Below are 17,891 nucleotides of genomic sequence, written 5' to 3' on the forward strand. Positions count from 1 at the left end.
ACACAATAGGACGGGTACTCAGTCCTGCTCCTGGACAGCTACATTCCTACAAAGTTTTGTTAAAAAACATCTGAACCAGCTAATCAAGTGTTTTTGTTTAGATGAATAGCTTGAAGCCCTTCCTGTCTGCATGGGCGTCGATCCCAATGGTTAAGCACCCACGGAAAAACGTGGGTATGTACGGAAAAAGGTTACGTATGTAACCATCATTCCCTGAAGGAGGGAACGTAGACCTCACGTCGGTGACCGACGAATTGGGGATCTCGCTTAGAGAGACCAATCCACTTCGAGTGTAAACTAAATGAGCCAATGCAATGCGATGATTGCATCCAGCTGCCGCTGATCACAGTGTGAGCATAAGAAGGCAGCCGGTGCAATACATACCAGGTTTTCGCTGAGGAGCCAAGCCAGCGGTGGTACAGCGGCTATGGCGACGGCACGTGGCATCTCCGTTCCCTCTTTCAGGGAATGAGGATTACATACGTAACCGAGACGTTCCCTTTCAGTTGGTCACTCTTGACGTCACGTCAGTGACCGACGAATTGGGATCCCTATCAAAGCGCCATGGATGCTGCCCCTTCCAGTGCCCTGTGCGAGCCTCCTGCGCCCCTTTTTGGTGTAGGCCGGGGCTCGCAACAAGAATACCAGTCACTGTTGTCGTAGCACTACCCACTCAGTGAGATTGGATAACACTGGGAAAACGTACCGTTCCACTTGGAACGTTGCAGAAGCTCCAGGATACTGGCTCCACACGAAGGTTATAGAATCTAGCGAACGCGTTGGGGGTCGCTCAGCCCGCAGCTCTACAAATATCTGTCAACGAGGTGCCACAAGCCAGCGCCCAGGAGGATGCAACACTTCTAGTAGAGTGAGCTCGCAACCTGAGCGGGCAGGGCACACCCTGTGCCTGATAAGCCAGGGTGATGGCATCCACAATCAAGTGGGCCATCCTCTACTTAGAGATGGCCTTCCCCTTCTGCCGGCCTCCATAACATACAAAGAGCTGGTCTGAGGTCCTAAAGCTTTGTGTATGGTCTACATACCATCTCAAGGCTCGGACGGGACAAAGCAAAGCTAGGGCCAGGTCTGCCTCCTCTGGAGGCAGCGCTTGCAGGTTCACTACCTGATCCCTGAAAGGGGTAGTAGGAACCTTGGGCACATAGCCGGGCCGAGGCCTCAGGATTACCTGGGAGTCAGCCGGCCCAAACTCAAAGCACGAATCATTGACCGAAAATGCGTGCAGGTCCCCTACCCTCTTGATGGAGGCCAGTGCAAGCAGGAGCAGAGTTTCCATTGAAAGAAACTTTAGCTCGATTGACTCAAATGGGCCCTGCTGTAGTGCTTTGAGCAATAGAGACAAATCCCAAGAGGGTATAGAGGGGGGCCGGGGATAATTTAATCTTCTCGCCCCCCCCAAGGAACCTGATGACCAGGTCATGCTTCCCTTCCGACTTCCCTTCCACTGTGTTATGGTTAGCAGCAATCACAGCGACATAGACTTTAAGGGTGGAGGGAGACAGCCTTTGCTCCAACCCTTGCTGCAAAAAGGAAAGCACGATTCTGATCGGGCATTTCCGGGAGTCTTCTCGGTGAGAAGAACACCACTCAACGAACAGGTTCCACTTCAAGACGTAAGCGTGTCTCGTAGAAGACAAATCGAACAACTCTAGGCAATTGATATGCCAGTGCAGTTGGGGGGCTCGTCCACACCCCCGACACTGCGTGCCCATTGTACGTGGCCCCCCAGTCGGTGGTGGAGGCATCCGTGTAAACCACAGATTGCCTGGAGACCTGTTCTAGGGGCATTCCTTCCCGGAGAAACGCTAGGTCTGACAACGGGGTGAAGGTTTGGCGACAGGCCGGTGTAACTTGGATCCAGTGAGTGCCACGTTGCCACGCCCACCTCGGAACTCGGCCATGAAGCCAGTGCTGAAGCGGTCTCATATGAAGCAGCTCCAGTGGTGTAACTGCCACTGCAGCTGCCATATGCCCCAGGAGTCTCTGAAATTGTTTCAGTGGGACCGTTGTCCTGCCCTTCAGTTCAGCACTGACCGCGCACGTTCCTCTGTGAGGCGTGCAGTCTGTTCAACCGAAGCCAACTCCATACCAAGAAAAGAGATCCTCTGTGTCGGGGAGACTTTTCCCAGTTGACCCAACTGGCTGAGGTGCCGCAGCACCAAGTCCCTGTGCTTGCACAACTGATCCCGAGACTGTGCTAGTATAAGCCAAACGTCGGGATAGTTGAGGATGCGAACACCCTGCTCTCTGAGGGGAACAAGAGCACCCTCCGCAACTTTTGTGAAGACATGGGGAGACAGGGACAGCCCGAAGGGCAGGACCTTGTACTGATATGCACGCCCTTCGAATGCGAACCGCAGAAATGGTCTGTGGTGCGGAAGGATCAACACAAGGACGCATCCTTCAGGTCGATCTCTGCAAACCGATCTCGGGGAAATATGCACCGAAGATGTGTTTCTGCGTCAACATCTTGAACGGTAACCAGTGAAGGCCCCGGTTCAAGATGCTCAGATCCAAGATTAGTCGTAACCCACCGCCTTTCTTGGGTACAATGAAGTAGGGGCTGTAAAACCTCCTCTTCATATCGACTGGAGGGACCGGCTCTATCGCGTCCTTCGTCAGTAGGACTGTGATCTCGGCACGCAAGACAGGAGCATCGGCTGCCTTCACTGCCTTGAAGCAGATGCCACTGAATTTGGGGGGACGCCGGGCAAACTGAATCGCATAGCCGAGGCTGATGGTCTGCAGAAGTCAGCAAGATGGGCTGGGTAGCGCATGCTAGGCACCCAGATACCGTGCAAGCGGGACCAGCGGAACCACCACCATACCCACAGTGGGGCAGCAAGGTGGAACGCAGGGACCTAACTCGGGCGGCTCGTGGGTGGACCAAAGAGGGGTTTGAGTGTGCGGCGCAATGCTTACCTGGTTCCACGGTTTGGCAGAGGGTGCGCTTGAGTAGGGCTTTTCCAAGGCCTGGTGAACTTCGTCGCTCGGAGCGTGAGGTCAGTAGTGGTTCGGAGCTCTTTCAGAACTTCCAGATCATGACCACCCTCGTGCAGGTCCTTCAGTGCCTTGGACTGATGAACCTGCAGTAACGCCATAGCGTGTAAGGCGGAGGCAGCTTCTCCACAAGCCATATAAGCACAGCCAGTCAGACCAGACGAATGCCTACAGGCCCGGGAGGGGAGCGACGGGAGGAGGCGGTCTTAGGACACATCTGCATCGCTACCAACCGCTCCACCGGGGGGATCGCCGTATACCCCCTAGCGGCACCCCCGTCGAGGGTGATGAGGGAGGAGGAACCAGCAGGTCTGTTTCTGGCAGTAAAAGTTGCTGTCCATGACCTGGTGTGCTCCTCATGCACCTCCGGGAAGAAAGGCACTGAGGCGGGCCGCTGAGAGCGCTGGGCAGCGCAAGCCACCCCAAGAAACCAATCGACCAACCTCGAGAGCTCGGGACGCGGTGGAGGTTTCCACTCGAGCATAGCCGACATCTCCGGATCTGATTCAGGCGTTGCCACCATCCCGGAGGGCAGCAACACAGCCGAATCTTCTTCTCCTGAGAGATCTCCCTCTGATGCAGTGATCGACATCCGGTTGTTGGGAGGAGCACTGAAGGATACTGCTGGTACGCCCAGGGCCCAGCACGCTCCTTTAGCGGCTCAACTGGTTGCGAAGCGCTAGAGGAGTCATGGTCCCCCAAGTGTTGGTTCCCTGAGGGGTTTGCCACCACTGTAACCCTCAGACTGCCCATTCTACTGCACGAAGTAGCCCTCGCCTTGCTGCCACCAGGACGAACACTAGATCACAGCAGAGGCAACGGAGCTCCGCCCCCCTCGAGGTAACGGAGCCTGGCCTGCAGCTCCGAGATGGTCATCTTCCCGCAATAGGATCATGACTCATCCACGAACGCCACCTCTGCGTGTTTAATGCCCAGACACGTGAGGCAGTGATAGTGACCATCACCCAGCGCCAGGTAACGACTGCATCCAGAAACGCACGGATGAAACGGCATCTTTAAAAATATGATCCGTCGTCTTTTCAAAGACGCACCCGTGTAAGCTCTTTTAGAGAAATAGGCTCTTTCAGGGAAATGCTCTTTTAGGTGCTGAGACGCACAGGGGAAATGGCCACTTGCAGCACGACAGGGGGTAGTGCAGCTTGAATTGCGCAACCCACTCGACACAGGAACGACCACCGCTGAAGCACCGTCCGCCAACACAAAAAGCTCCCTAGAACTCGTCGTCACAAATAAAGATATTGGTAGGAGTAGAACGATGTTATCGCTCAGCTCCGGAGTGAAAAGCTGGTATGCGTTGCACCGGCTGCCTTTTTATGCTCACGCTGTGATCAGCAACAGCTGGATGCAATCATCGCATGCCAATGTGCATTGGCTTGTTTAGTTTACACTCAAAGTGGATTGGTCTCTCTAAGCGAGAGCCCCAATTCGTCGGTAATTGAGTGACCGACTGAAAGGGAACACAAGATATTATGGAGGGTGTTATGGCGGGTGGGGCAATAACCAGCAGAAACATAAATCAGCGCCTATGCCTGGTTTCAATTGACTCCCAAGTTTGGACCAAATCTGCCACCTTTGATAAAATAAAATACTTTGGTAGAAGGGCAACAGTCTCTTTTCTGTACTGTCACTCTCCTTATTTTAATCAACCAGGCATCAGGAAGAGGGAATAATAATAATGAAATAATCATGTTTAAACACGATTTTAGACTGACGGATTTCCTAATTTACAGTTACAACAGAGAGGCAAGATGATCTAAGGATTGTGCTGGTGGGTAAAAGTGGAGTTGGGAAGAGTGCAACAGGAAACACCATCTTAGGAAGAAACATCTCATGAGTCAATTACTAAAGAGACTCAAAAAGAAACGTTACACAGTCATGTTACTGTGATCGACACTCCAGGACTGTTTGATACTGAACTTACTAATAAGGAGATCCAGAAAGAAATCACCAACTGCATCTCCGTCTTACTTCCTGGACCACATGTGTTTCTCTTACTGATACCACTGGGGCAATTCACTCCAGAAGAAGCAAAATCAGTGAAGATCATCCAAGAGACATTTGGTGAAAATTATTTAATGTACACCATTGTAGGGATTTCTTAAATATGAGCAGACACTGATATCAGCATTCAGTTAAGTTTGCTGATCACCCAGCACATGAATCCCATATTCTCGGTTGATTTCCTGTCAGTATGGTAAACTCATCTACTCATGAGATCGAAACTAATTCGATCAGGAGACGACAAAGCTTTCTTGGTATCAAGGACTGAAAGAGTTAATTCACAACCTATAGAAGCCCCCATGTCTTGGGACCCACCAATGGATGGAACCATTATCTCCAGAACAGGAAAATGATTAAATGACGCCCTCAGGCAAGCACAGGATATACAGCGTGACGCCACATGACTATCCCATGTTTAACCACCTGCTTCCTGCATGACCGAAACCCTTAATTTCTTTTGTCACAGACAAAGAAACAGAGTGTACACAGACAATCATAAAAAAAATCATTGAAAGTATTGGAGCAACTATATTCACAAATAATATGTTTTATGGCTTAAATGTGTGTGATGTGTTATTGAAACCACGATATCTTAATCGTTGCTTTCTAACTTTTCTTTTTAGTTAATTACGATTAATGTGTATGCAAAATACCTGTTGTTTGAGTTTGGATGAGAGCTGGTTGTATTCACAGAACATTGGTGTAAATGAATAATTGATATTCAGCATTATTTTCCTTTGGTGATGATAGTTTTATAAGAAGTTCTTTAAAAACTTGCAAAAATACTCTCCAAACAACATACCACCATGCCACCATCTGATTGGACAGCGACCTGTGGGCTGGACAAAAGTCAGCCTGTTTAAAATGCTTAACAAAGCCCTCTGGCTTCGTCTTCAGCTCGGGCTCGCACTCTCACGCAAAAGAACTTTGGTTTTCACCTTGGTGAGCGCGACAAAGCGCCCACGCCATACCACCGCGAGCTAGAAATAAACCTGAATAAATTAATAACGATTAATTCCCTTACAACTAAGTAAAATTATTACACCATGGTGCTCTTCACCAGAGGAGATGGTCTGAAGAACAAAACCATTGAACAGTATTTGGGAAAACCTGGATCTCCTTTGATGAATCTAATTGAAGCATGTGGAAAAAGATACCATGTGTTCAATAATAATAAGACTGAAGACCGAACACAGGTTTCTGATCTGCTGGAGAAGAAAGACGCCATGGTGAAAGCAAATGGTGGGAGTTTCTACTCATGTAAGATGTTCAGACAGATGGAAAGAGAAAAACAAGAAAAAAAATGAAGTTCCTCATGGAGAGAGTGAAGCATCTGAAAAGAGAAAAAAAAGAACTGATGAAGAAACATGAAAAAGAGAAAGAAAGAATGCAGATGATGATGGAGGAACAAAGACAAAACCATGATAAAGAGGAAAGAAGAGGAACAAGAGGCACATCAGAGAGAAATACAAGACAAGTTGAGATGAGAACAAGAGAAATTCAAGGATGAAATCAAGGAAGTGAAGCAAGAAATAGAGAAAATAATAACAGAAAAATAAAAACTTCAGATCAACCATGACACAGAAATAGGCAAACTGATGAATAGGCTAGAGGCTGACAGACAGAATCATGAAAAAGAGAGAAAGAGGAGAGAAGAGGAACAAGAGACACATCACAGAGAATTTATTGAGATGGCAGAATAATATATAACACAAATAAAAGAGAAAGAGGAGAAAGAGAGAGAGATCTATGAAAACATGAAGAAAGAACGAGAGGAATGGGACAGACAGAAAGAAAATGAAGAAAAGATGAGAAGAGAAGAAGAGGATGAGAATCAAAGAGAGAGAGAACAGAGAATGTGGGATGAATTTAATCAGAAACTACAACAAGAAAGAGAGAGAATGGAAACAGAGAAAGAAGATCTTCATTCTAAACATGAAACACAAGAAAACAACATGAAGATCCTGATGGAGCAAATGAACAGAGAAAGAGAAGATCTGATGAGAAAACGTCTCAGGTTACAGGTTACTAACCATGGTTCCCTGAGTAGGGAACGAGACACTGCAAAGTTTCCTTTCATGGGAACTTCGAACTGCGTCCTCTAGGGGTCGCTATGGGGAACGGTATACCCACGCCACCATGCTGAGAGGAGTGCATGCCAGAGCCATGGCGAGCACTAAGTACCAACTCTACCATATTGCTATGGGAGTTGCCCCTGGGACGTTAGACGGCTGTCAGTGACGTTATTCCCTACAGCCAAAGGCCTAGGCTACATACCCCAAAATACTTACCTGTTAGGGCCAGACTCCTGGGCCTGGGGTAGAGCTCAAGGCTTGGAATCAGGAATAGATTCCTTTAAGGGAATACGACCAAGAGCCTAGAATCATACTAGTCTTGGCCTGTCACACAGGGGCTACCGCACGTTTCTCTTTGTATGTGCTGAAGGAACTGTCTCAACAGACCCCTAGTAGCAACACCCTGTTAAAGTAGGTATCCAGAGGATACATAGGAGGAGTGGTGCCCAAGGCGGAACCAGGGTTTTACTCCCCGCACTCAAAAAGAGCACGAAGCTGTTGTGCGTAGCTCTTACCGTACAGGATTTTAGAAAAGTGGGCAAAGCATAACCTGCACACTTACCACTTATGTGGATTTTAGAAAGTGGGCAAAGCATAACGTGCACACTTACCAGCTATGTGGATTTTAGAAATACCGTTCTAGGGGTTCTCGTGGCACTCTGAAAGAGCAGCCCATAGATGGAAATAGCGCATCCTCAAAACACTATGTCTTGAGAAGTCAATCTACGGCTATAATGCTGGAGTGGCTAGCAGTAAACCTGTGGCTGAGGGAGCAACATCCAGCTCTCAAGAATCCAACTCCTCAGAGAGGATTAACGCTCGAAAGAAAGCACAATACTCACAATAACCCTCAATGGTGAGGGGAGCGATGCTTCCAGAGTGTGTCGACAGAGATACACTAGTTGAGTGGAGCCCAAGGTACCGGGGTCTAAACCAACTCAGAGAAAGGGAACAAGATCAATAACGCGCAACCCTTGCCATACAGGATTTTAGAAAAGTGGGCAAAGCATAACGTGATGATAGAGGAAGCAAAACAGAATCAAGACAAAGAGAGAAAGAGAAGAGAAGATGAAGATAAGAAGAGGTGGGAGAGAGAGAAACAGATCTCTGAGGAACAGTATCAGAGACTCAAGAATGAAATGGAGGAAGTGATCAGAGAGAAAATAAGAATAGAACGAGAGAGACTAGAACAACTAGAGGAATTTGAGAAGAGACTGAAAGAAGAAAGAAACATGAGAGAAGATCAACAAAAGACATTTGAAGAAAAATTGCAACTACTTGAAGAACAGCATGAAGAGAAACTTAAGAGAAGACAGTTGGAGATGAAAGAGGATTGGGAACAAGAGAAAAAGGAGAAGATCTGCACTGAAACCAATGATTCACTACAGGTGAGTTTTCAAAGAAACCTTAAAAACATCAATCCACCTTATTTTTCAATGCGGAAGTAAGCGGTTTTCTGTGAATGTGCGAGACTTCCGGTTCATTAGCCGCTCTAGGGAAATAGCGAGGAGAATAACAAAGTGCAGTAAATGGTAAAACTGCATGCACTACAAACCAGTGTGTTCATAAATAAGATAATACATTTAAATAATATGGTAAGACACACCAGTTTGCAATATCAAGCAGCAAAACGAGCTGTTTTGTACAGCTAAAAATAGCTAGAAGCGAATGATACTACAAGCCAGAGCCATAAAATTGACAAATGGCTATGCCCGTTCTTACAGGAAAAATAAGGTGGATAGGAAAAATTACAAAATGAATTGTGTCAGAATAGTAAGTGGTACTGTGTGGTTTAAACACACTGATCAGTCAAATTGTAAGAAAGCCCAGATGAAATGACAGATTTGTTGAAAACAGAACTGGAAAACACTGTTTAAAGATGTATAATTGTTTTGTCTACTAAACAGAGAGAAAACACAGACATAGACACAGCACGAGTCAGTCCAGATCAACACTTTCAAAAGAAAAAGACTGAAATAGAAAAAATAGAGCAACTATTTAACAGACTTCATCTCGACAAGAACAAAAATAAGCTGAAAACTCTAGAAGTTCTTCAGTTAACTGCTCATTCATTAAAGTCCTATAAGTCTTGTGCTGAGGAGAAGCTGGTTTGGAGTTTCATACAAAAACTACTGATGATGAACTACAGAGCAAAATACACTAATGTTAAAGATACCAATGAACAGCATGACACACAACAAAGAGACAGTGAATCATCTGAATACAACAGTGATGATTTGAAAGAAATGTCCACGTCTAATGAAGAAACAGGCCAATCTGAGCGAAGCCACCCGATGGATGTTCAGATGGCCGTGTTTTATTGTGCTGATGGTTTTCTGAAACAGCTGATGGTCACTAAACTGTCCCAGTGTCAGTACGCTCTGCCTCTGCTTGTTCCTGATCCATTCACTCAACAGATTGAGTTTCCTTTCTGGACATTCAGACAAATCAACAAGAGCTGGAAGATGAACAACACCAACAATGAAATCATCAGTCACACCGAGCCGATCTACAAGGCAGAAACTCCAATGGTGTTTTTCTTTAGGTTTGGCGCTGTGTCTTCATCCAAGTCTCAGCTGATGAACAGTCTGATAAATGAGAAACACAACACGTTCTTCCACAGGAACTGCCCAGGCAGCAGCACATCCAGAGTCCTGATGGATGGAGTGGTGGAGATCGCCTGGTTCTGCCCATCTGGAACAAATTATGATACATTCACTGACTGTGTAGCGTTCTGTAATCTACATGGTGATGCAGGAGACCATGAAAAACAGCTGCAGATCCTCACTGAAATGGCCTCAGTCAATGTTGTTCTTCTACCACAACTTGACAGGAACAAAAGTATTAAAATGATTCAAAACCTGTACACAAACAAAAAACCACTCATTTGTCTTCTTACTGAGGATGAATCTACTGTAACAGAGATGAATAAAACAAAATTCGAAATCGGTCTCAAGGAAAGAAGTCATTCAGATGCATCTGAAGAACTCAGAAGAGCTATAAATGATTGTCTCCCAGAAACATCTTTCACTTTCAGACTTGAAGATGTGTCCAAACACTCAGATATCAGAGTAGATGAGGAAGATGATGATGACAGCAGCAGAGGAAGAGAAGCAGCACAGCAGATGATGAGTTTACTGGAGAAGAAAGATCTGAGAGAAATCAAAGAATCATTTCTGCCTCATCAGGGGAAACTGTGGCATCAGTGGTGTCAGAAGAACAAAGAACTACATCGACCTCGAGCAGATGAGACAGAGATGGACATAAGCAGAAAACAAGCCAACCTCAAGAGACTGCGTGAGCAGCAGCATGCATTTAACATATGTACTTTTATACAGTTCTTTATTAAAGAAATTCACTTGCTTGCTGAGAATAAGATCTATTTTCTAAAATGGCTCGAGATCTTCCTGGATGAATATATTTCAATGGATATTTCTGTTCTTCATCAGAAGTATGATGAAAAGTGGTCAGCAGTTGTAAAACTGAAAGAGAATAATTATAAACCTGAACAACTCAAAACTGAACAAGAAGAATTTGAGAGAATATATGAGGAAATCCAAACTGTGGGCTTTGGTTTGGAGCACATCATGAGGGAGATCGGTCAGATCTATGAATCATGTTCATCTGTGAAGAAGAACAAGAAAGACCTGCAGGTTCACTTCTCTTCTCTCCCGAGTCTTGCAGCAGAGATGATGGTCTCTGGATTTCCACTGGAGTTGATGGATGGAGATGCTGCTCATGTTCCTGTGATCTGGATCTCTGCTGTTCTAGATCAACTCATCCAGAAGCTGGGAGACCAGAGAGCCTTTGTGCTGTCAGTTTTAGGGACTCAGAGCTCTGGGAAATCCACAATGCTGAATGCCATGTTTGGACTCCAGTTTGCCGTCAGCGCCAGCAGGTGCACCAGAGGAGCTTTCATGCAGCTGGTCAGATTGTCAGACGAGATGAAAACACAGATGAACTTTGACTATATTCTGATTGTTGATACTGAGGGCCTTGGAGCTCTAGATCTGTCTGGAAGATCAACAAGAGATCATGACAATGAATTGGCCACATTTGTTGTTGGTCTTGCAAATCAAACCTTGATTAGTATATTTGGAGAAAACCCATCTGGGATGCAGGACATTCTTCAGATTGTTGTTCAGGCTTTCATGAGGATGAAGAAGGTCAGACTGAATCCCAACTGTGTGTTTGTGCATCAGAAAATTTCAGACGTCACAGCTAGAGAGAAAAACATGGAGGGAAGGAGAAGGCTGCTGGAGACACTGAATGAGATGACAAAACTTGCTGCTAAAGATGAAGGCTATGATGCTGAATGTTTCAGTGACGTCATTAGATTTGATGTTCAGAATGATGTGAAATATTTTGCTCAGCTCTGGGAGGGCAGCCCACCAATGGCAACACCGAACCCAAACTACTGTGAGAACATTCAAGAACTAAAGGAAACTATTGAGACTTGTGCATCAAAATCACATGGAATGACGCTGACACACTTAAAAGATCGTATTAAAGATCTTTGGGACGCTTTACTTAAGGAACAATTCATCATAAACTTCAGAAAATCTCTGGAGATTTCAGCCTACAGGAAACTGGAGACCGAATACAGCAAATGGTCCTGGAGTCTTCGCAGTGCCATGATGGAAACCGAGAACAAACTGCACAACCAAATAGAAAATGAAACAATTCATGAAGTTAAGGAAACTAATCTTCAGAGAGAAATGAAGAAGACAAGTGAAAAAGTGAAAAAATCAATGTCTGATTTTTTTGAGAAAGACACTAATGCTGATATACTGATTCAATGGAAAACATCATTTGAAATCAAAATCAAAGAACTTCAGGAAAACATTGTGAGAGAAACAGAAACCAAATTAAATCAGATTCTTCAGCAGGAAGACCTGAAGAAAAAGATTGATGCTCAGAAGACACACCATGAAAACACTCTCATTGAAAAGAGCAAAAAACTTGCCTTAGAATTCAAAGACAAAACAATTGATGCAGAAATATTGAAGAAAGAGTTTGATTTGTTTTGGAAACAGTGTGTGAAGAAGATAATCACAGAGAGTCCTCCAATCAAAGACATTGACATAATGAGAGATTTAAAACTCCTTCTCAGTGACATCTATAAAAGTGTTTCTGTGGACCAACGTATGGATAAAAGTGAGAGCAAGGATGTTTTTTTTGTACCAAGTTATTCAGATTATGTACAGCTAAAGAAATCCAGTGGATTTACAGGATCACGAACAAACATCCACAGATCAACTAAGAAGTTTGGTTATAGTCTATCAAGAGAGGATGAAGCGCAAATAAGATCATTAGTCACAGACATTGCTCAGCATACAGACTCAATGATCATGTCATTTAACATTTCAAAGATGGGCTACGACATCAGATGCATTCAACAAATCACAGATTACATCAAGAAGAGAGTAACAGAACATCAGGAAGGACCAGTGAAATATGTGTTCAAGAATGAATTCTTCAGGGATTTGGTTCTTTCCATCTGTATGAGAGCAAACAAGATGATCACTGACCTACACAGACTTTTCAGGGATGCCAATGATCCTGCAATATATGTTAAGAAGAAGAGAGAACAGTATTATAGTATTTTTAAGAAATACTGTCATGAAGCAACATCAGTTACCATTTTTGGTGGGATCATCTGTCAGAAACTTAAAGAGCCAATTGAGCAGAGTGTCTACAAGAAGACTGCTAGAGATTTAGCAGATGAAATCAGAATGAACTGTGAATCACTGAATGGAAACAGATCAAAACTGGAGAAATACATCCTGAAGACACTGGCAGAAGAGAATGATTTTGACAAATACATGAACTACATTCATAATCATAAAGATCACTTCAAGAGTTTCATCAGAGATGAAGTCAGTCGGTACATCACTGATAAGTTCAGTGTCAGTGTTTTACCCAAGATGAAGGAGAACATTAAACTCCTGCAGCAGAAGATCATGAAAACAGCACATGAATCTACTGAATGTGTTCAAGTGGACAATGGAAATGTTGGTTTGTGGTTGAAGAGTTTCACACAGCAGCTCTCAGATGAGCTGATCTTCTCTGAAAAAGACCTCAGTGGAGTGAAACATGATGATGATGATTTCAGCCTCCTACAAGATGTGATAAGAGATACACTTCCTGATGTAATGTCTGAGATCAGCCTCAGATTCAACACAAAGGCTTTTCCCAAGAATCTGGACTATAAGTTCAGACCAGATGAGCTTCTGATTGATCACTTCTGTCAGTGCTGTTGGGTTCAATGTCCGTTCTGTAAAGCTACCTGCACCAACACCATAGAAAACCATGATGGAGATCACAGTGTTCCTTTCCATCGTGTTATTGGACTAAACGGGATGCATTACAAGAATACAAGAAACTTGTCTACTAGCATCTGTACATCAGCGGTAGCAAGCAATCGATCTTTTTATCCCAATGCCTCAGATGATAATGTCCTCTGGCAAGAATACAGGACAGCAGGAGGGGATTATGCAGACTGGAGTATCACCTCTGACCTCTCTGAGCTGCCAAACTGGAAGTGGTTTGTGTGCAAATTCAAGAAAGATCTGGAAAAATACTACAATAAAACATTTGAGGGGAGGGGTAAGATACCAGATGAATGGAAAAAATTTTCAAAACAGGATGCTATTGAAAGTTTGGATCAATATATCTGAAGAAATACATACAGAATGAGACTGCAACATCTATTCTGGGATTCTTCTTAGATCACAGTTAGAGAATAACATCTCAGCAAATACTCTGGATACAAGAGGTTGAGCGACAAGACCCAATTCCTCATACAAGCATCTGCAAAACGATTTGAACTTCAAAACATCATTTTTAAAGAACACACTTTTTTGTGACAAAAAAATATAAAGCTCCACATTTTCAGATAAGGCTATTAATGATAAAATGTCATATATGACTATGAATGTATATGAGTGTGAATATGTAAATGTGGGGCAGAAAAGTGTTTTTTTTTAAAGCTAAGAGCTGTTAATTGAATACATACATTTTTTTTCTGTTAAAAATAACAAGTTTCCCAAAAATCTGGACTGTAGGTTCAGACCAGATGAGCTTCTGATTGATCACTTCTGCCAGTGCTGTTGGGTTCAATGTCCGTTCTGCTACCTGCTACCTGCACCAACACAATGCCTCAGATGATAATGTCTTCTGGCAAGAATACAGGACAGCAGGAGGGGCAGGAGGGTAATAAGTGTCATCTTACAGTTATTTAATATATATATATATAAAATGTGCGACTTTGTTTTGATATGATAAATTATTGTTGTGAATATCCCGTTCATATGTGAAATTCCCATTGTTATGAAAATAGCCAATCATCTGCCAGCTGAGAAATCATCTGAAATCTTATCTGTTCCCAAAATGAACAAGCAAATAAGGATATCACACAGAAAACTTAAGATCTAAAATTTCACTCTGTAAATTCAAGTCAACTAACTTTTCTGACAAATTTGTGTCATGTGAGACGCCCACATACAAGCCAAAAAAAAGGTTAATGGTTCAGTGGTAAACTGTGAAGAAAATGTTGTTCATGGATCTGTTTTATTCAGTTTTTCTAAATAATGCTAGAGAAAAGCATAATTTAATCAGATTACTAAAACAATTAAAACATATCTCATTTAAAAAAAAAAAATCACATATACTGTAATCAATAGATGATCTAATGCTCCATTGTCTTATGTAAACAATGAATTTTACCACGTAAGAATAAAACAAAACTTAATAGCATGTCTGTGTTCTTGTCTCATTGAAGTCCTGGTCAAATACTGCATGCAGATCAACAGCTGAAAGACAAAATGTTCTGATCCCTCTCTATGTAGTGTATGAACAGAATGAACATTAAAGAAAACCAGTTCAGGTGATCTAGATTCAATCCAGACAGAGTGAAAATATACTGAACTGCACCCACCTGGTTCTCATAAATTATTCTTGATTTTAACCACATGAAGTAAAAATACATTAATAAAAAAACACATCTTAAAGGGTAAAAGCAGAATGTGCTCTGGGTCATGAGATTACCTTTGTGGTCATCTAACAATTACTCAAATATATTTAAAAACACTAATAACTGATGAACATGGTTACATTGAATCTTTAACAATTCTCAAAATGAACATTCATTTCTCACACTGTAAATTATAATGTTGTGATGCCTAACATGTAGAATTTAAAATGACTGATTTCAGTTTTAAATCTTTATTATTATTATTATTATTGATGTAATGGTCATAATTATTGAAATATAAGTACTTTAAGCTAACATTAACATATTTGTACATGAACAGATAATAATTACGGCATGTAGTGCATTGTTTTGGCAACAATATATTTACAACATGAGTTACACATTCAGACTAGCACTTAAAGGATGTTTGAGAGAACTAATTAACCAACTAGCGAAGCGGTCTAAGTCTGTGTACCATGGGTCTCGGTACAGGCGACTGTTCATCAAAGGATGTTTGTAATAACTGCAGCTCTGGAGTCTGAGTGCTGTCATACTGATACTGATGATGGTGTACCTGGGACAGATGGAGAAACAGGGTCCAATCTCAGCTTGTGTTTTTTGAGTAGATGTGCTGCTGACATTGTTGATGACTGTTACTGTGTTTACCAGACAGAGGACCGTAGAAACCGTCCAGCAACACCAACAAACACAAGCACACATGGTCCATTAGCACACACGGAGGACAGTAAGCATGCTAGAATTAACCCGCAAGCACTAATTATCAGCTCAATTATTAGTCTGAATCCTTTATTTTAGACCATCTTTAGGCTGTGATGTCACATCTGAATCCATAATGCACTGATGGTAATGATAATGATAAAATCACAAACATGTATTTGTATTTTATAGCACAATATAAACAGAGAGTTTAGAGATGATCAGCACAAATTATTGCACAATCTACGTACTAATTAATGCTGTTTACCAAGTCAAACATCAGAAGCAACTAAACAATTTAACCAGTAGGTGGTGATGACACATGAGCATCTTTTGATATGAACAACTCACTGCATCACTGACTCAATGATTCATCGAAAAACAGTGAGTCATTCACAGCCTTGGAATGAATGGAAAGGATTCGTTTACTTAAACGATTCATTACCATAGCATATGGCTCAAGTTAGCATCATGGATCAAGAGCAAGTGACAAACTCTCTACCACAGTTGAAGTTCAACAATAGGAAAGTGATTACTGTGTAGTTGGCAGTTTAAGGTGTTTTAACAAGGCCAGAACAGGAACTATTTATCTCAAATTTCGCCTCAGTGTTCTTGGACAAATTAACCAAACAGTGAATTTAATTACAAAATCACGTTTAAAGACTCAAAACAGTACACATCTAGAGCTACATTTATATTTACATGAGCAAAATCGATGAATAAAATCAGGATTGACAGCACTTGCCTTATCTCTGGCATCCGTCCGGTGGAAAGTGACCATTACATTTTTGCACGCTGCTACAGGTTTAAAATTCAAACAAAAGTTTATCGTTTATCTCGTGTCCCTATTCAAAACATATTTAATTCACAAAAATAAAACTATTATAAATAAACAAACACTATTTATGTATTATATATATATATATATATATATATATATATATGCTTTATTATGAATTAATTAATTATACAGTATTACAATTAGTCGATCTAAACAGTGATTGTGCATTAACAGCTGTCAACAATGTCAGTATGCAAATGAGCGGTCCAAACATATTTACAGATCGCATTTTTGATATTGGTTGCGCATGCGCACCACTTATGCGCACCTCTGGGAATATGCAATTGCTCATTTAAGGCCACTTCGACTACTTGAACACAGTTACAACAGCTAAATATAATCTGATGGCTTGGAAACGTAATGTTTTATGCACACATAATCCAATTTTCAGCCTTGTAGTCGATTTCAAACTCTTGCGATTACTTCATTGAACATAATGAAATATATTTACATACTTCTAGTGGTAATGGTGATAGTGATTTTGGACATTCAGCTTACTCCGAGAGTGTGTGTTACAAACTGTATACGTTACGTTCCCTCCCTCCACAAAGCCTCCTCCCCATATAGTGGGGAAAATATTTATTTGATGGTAGGTTTATTTTAACGTACAGAGACAGAATACCAACAAAAAAAATCCAGAAAAGACATTATATAAAGATTAGAAATTGATTTGCTGTTCAGTGAGTGAAATACGTATTTGATCCCCAAGAAAAACATGACTTAGTACTTGGTGCAGAAACCCTTGTTGGCAATCACGAGAGGTAAGTCGTTTTTTTGCAGTTGGTCACCAGGTTTGCACACATCTCAGAAGGGATTTTGATCCACTCCTCTTTACAGATCCTCTCTAAATCCTTAAGGTTTTTTGGCTGTCGTTTGGCAACTCGAAGTTTCAGCTCCCTCCACAGATTTTTTATAGGATTGAGTTCTGGAGACTGACTAGGCCCCTCCATGACCTTAATGTGCTTCTTCTTGAGCCACTCCTTTGTTGCCTTGGTGGTATGTTTTGGGTCATTGTCATGCTGGAAGACCCATCCATGACCCATCTTCAGTGTTATGTCTGAGGGAAGGAGGTTCTCGTCCAAGATTTTACAGTACATGGCCCTGTCCATTTGCCCCTCAATGCGATGAAGTCGTCCTGTACGCTTAGCAGAAAAACAGCCCCAAAGCATAATGTTTCCACCTCTGTGCTTGACTGTAGGGATGGTGTTCTTGGGGTCATAGTCAGCATTTCTCTCCCTCCAAA

General features: G+C 42.7%; 1 protein-coding gene across 1 annotated transcript; it reads left to right on the plus strand.

The window, feature by feature from the left end:
- The first annotated feature begins 3,182 nt into the window (after positions 1 to 3,182).
- On the plus strand, positions 3,183 to 13,795 carry LOC107565158 (interferon-induced very large GTPase 1-like). Its single transcript, XM_016250372.1, is given in 8 exon segments — positions 3,183 to 3,327; positions 4,770 to 4,863; positions 4,865 to 5,126; positions 6,072 to 6,336; positions 6,339 to 6,449; positions 8,148 to 8,503; positions 9,025 to 9,052; positions 9,096 to 13,795. Coding segments are annotated over 8 exon segments (5,961 nt in total).
- Positions 13,796 to 17,891: the final 4,096 nt, after the last annotated feature.

The sequence above is a fragment of the Sinocyclocheilus grahami genome, unplaced genomic scaffold (assembly GCF_001515645.1).
Source record: "Sinocyclocheilus grahami isolate Dianchi unplaced genomic scaffold, SAMN03320097.WGS_v1.1 scaffold984.1, whole genome shotgun sequence".
Taxonomy (NCBI): Eukaryota; Metazoa; Chordata; class Actinopteri; order Cypriniformes; family Cyprinidae; genus Sinocyclocheilus; species Sinocyclocheilus grahami.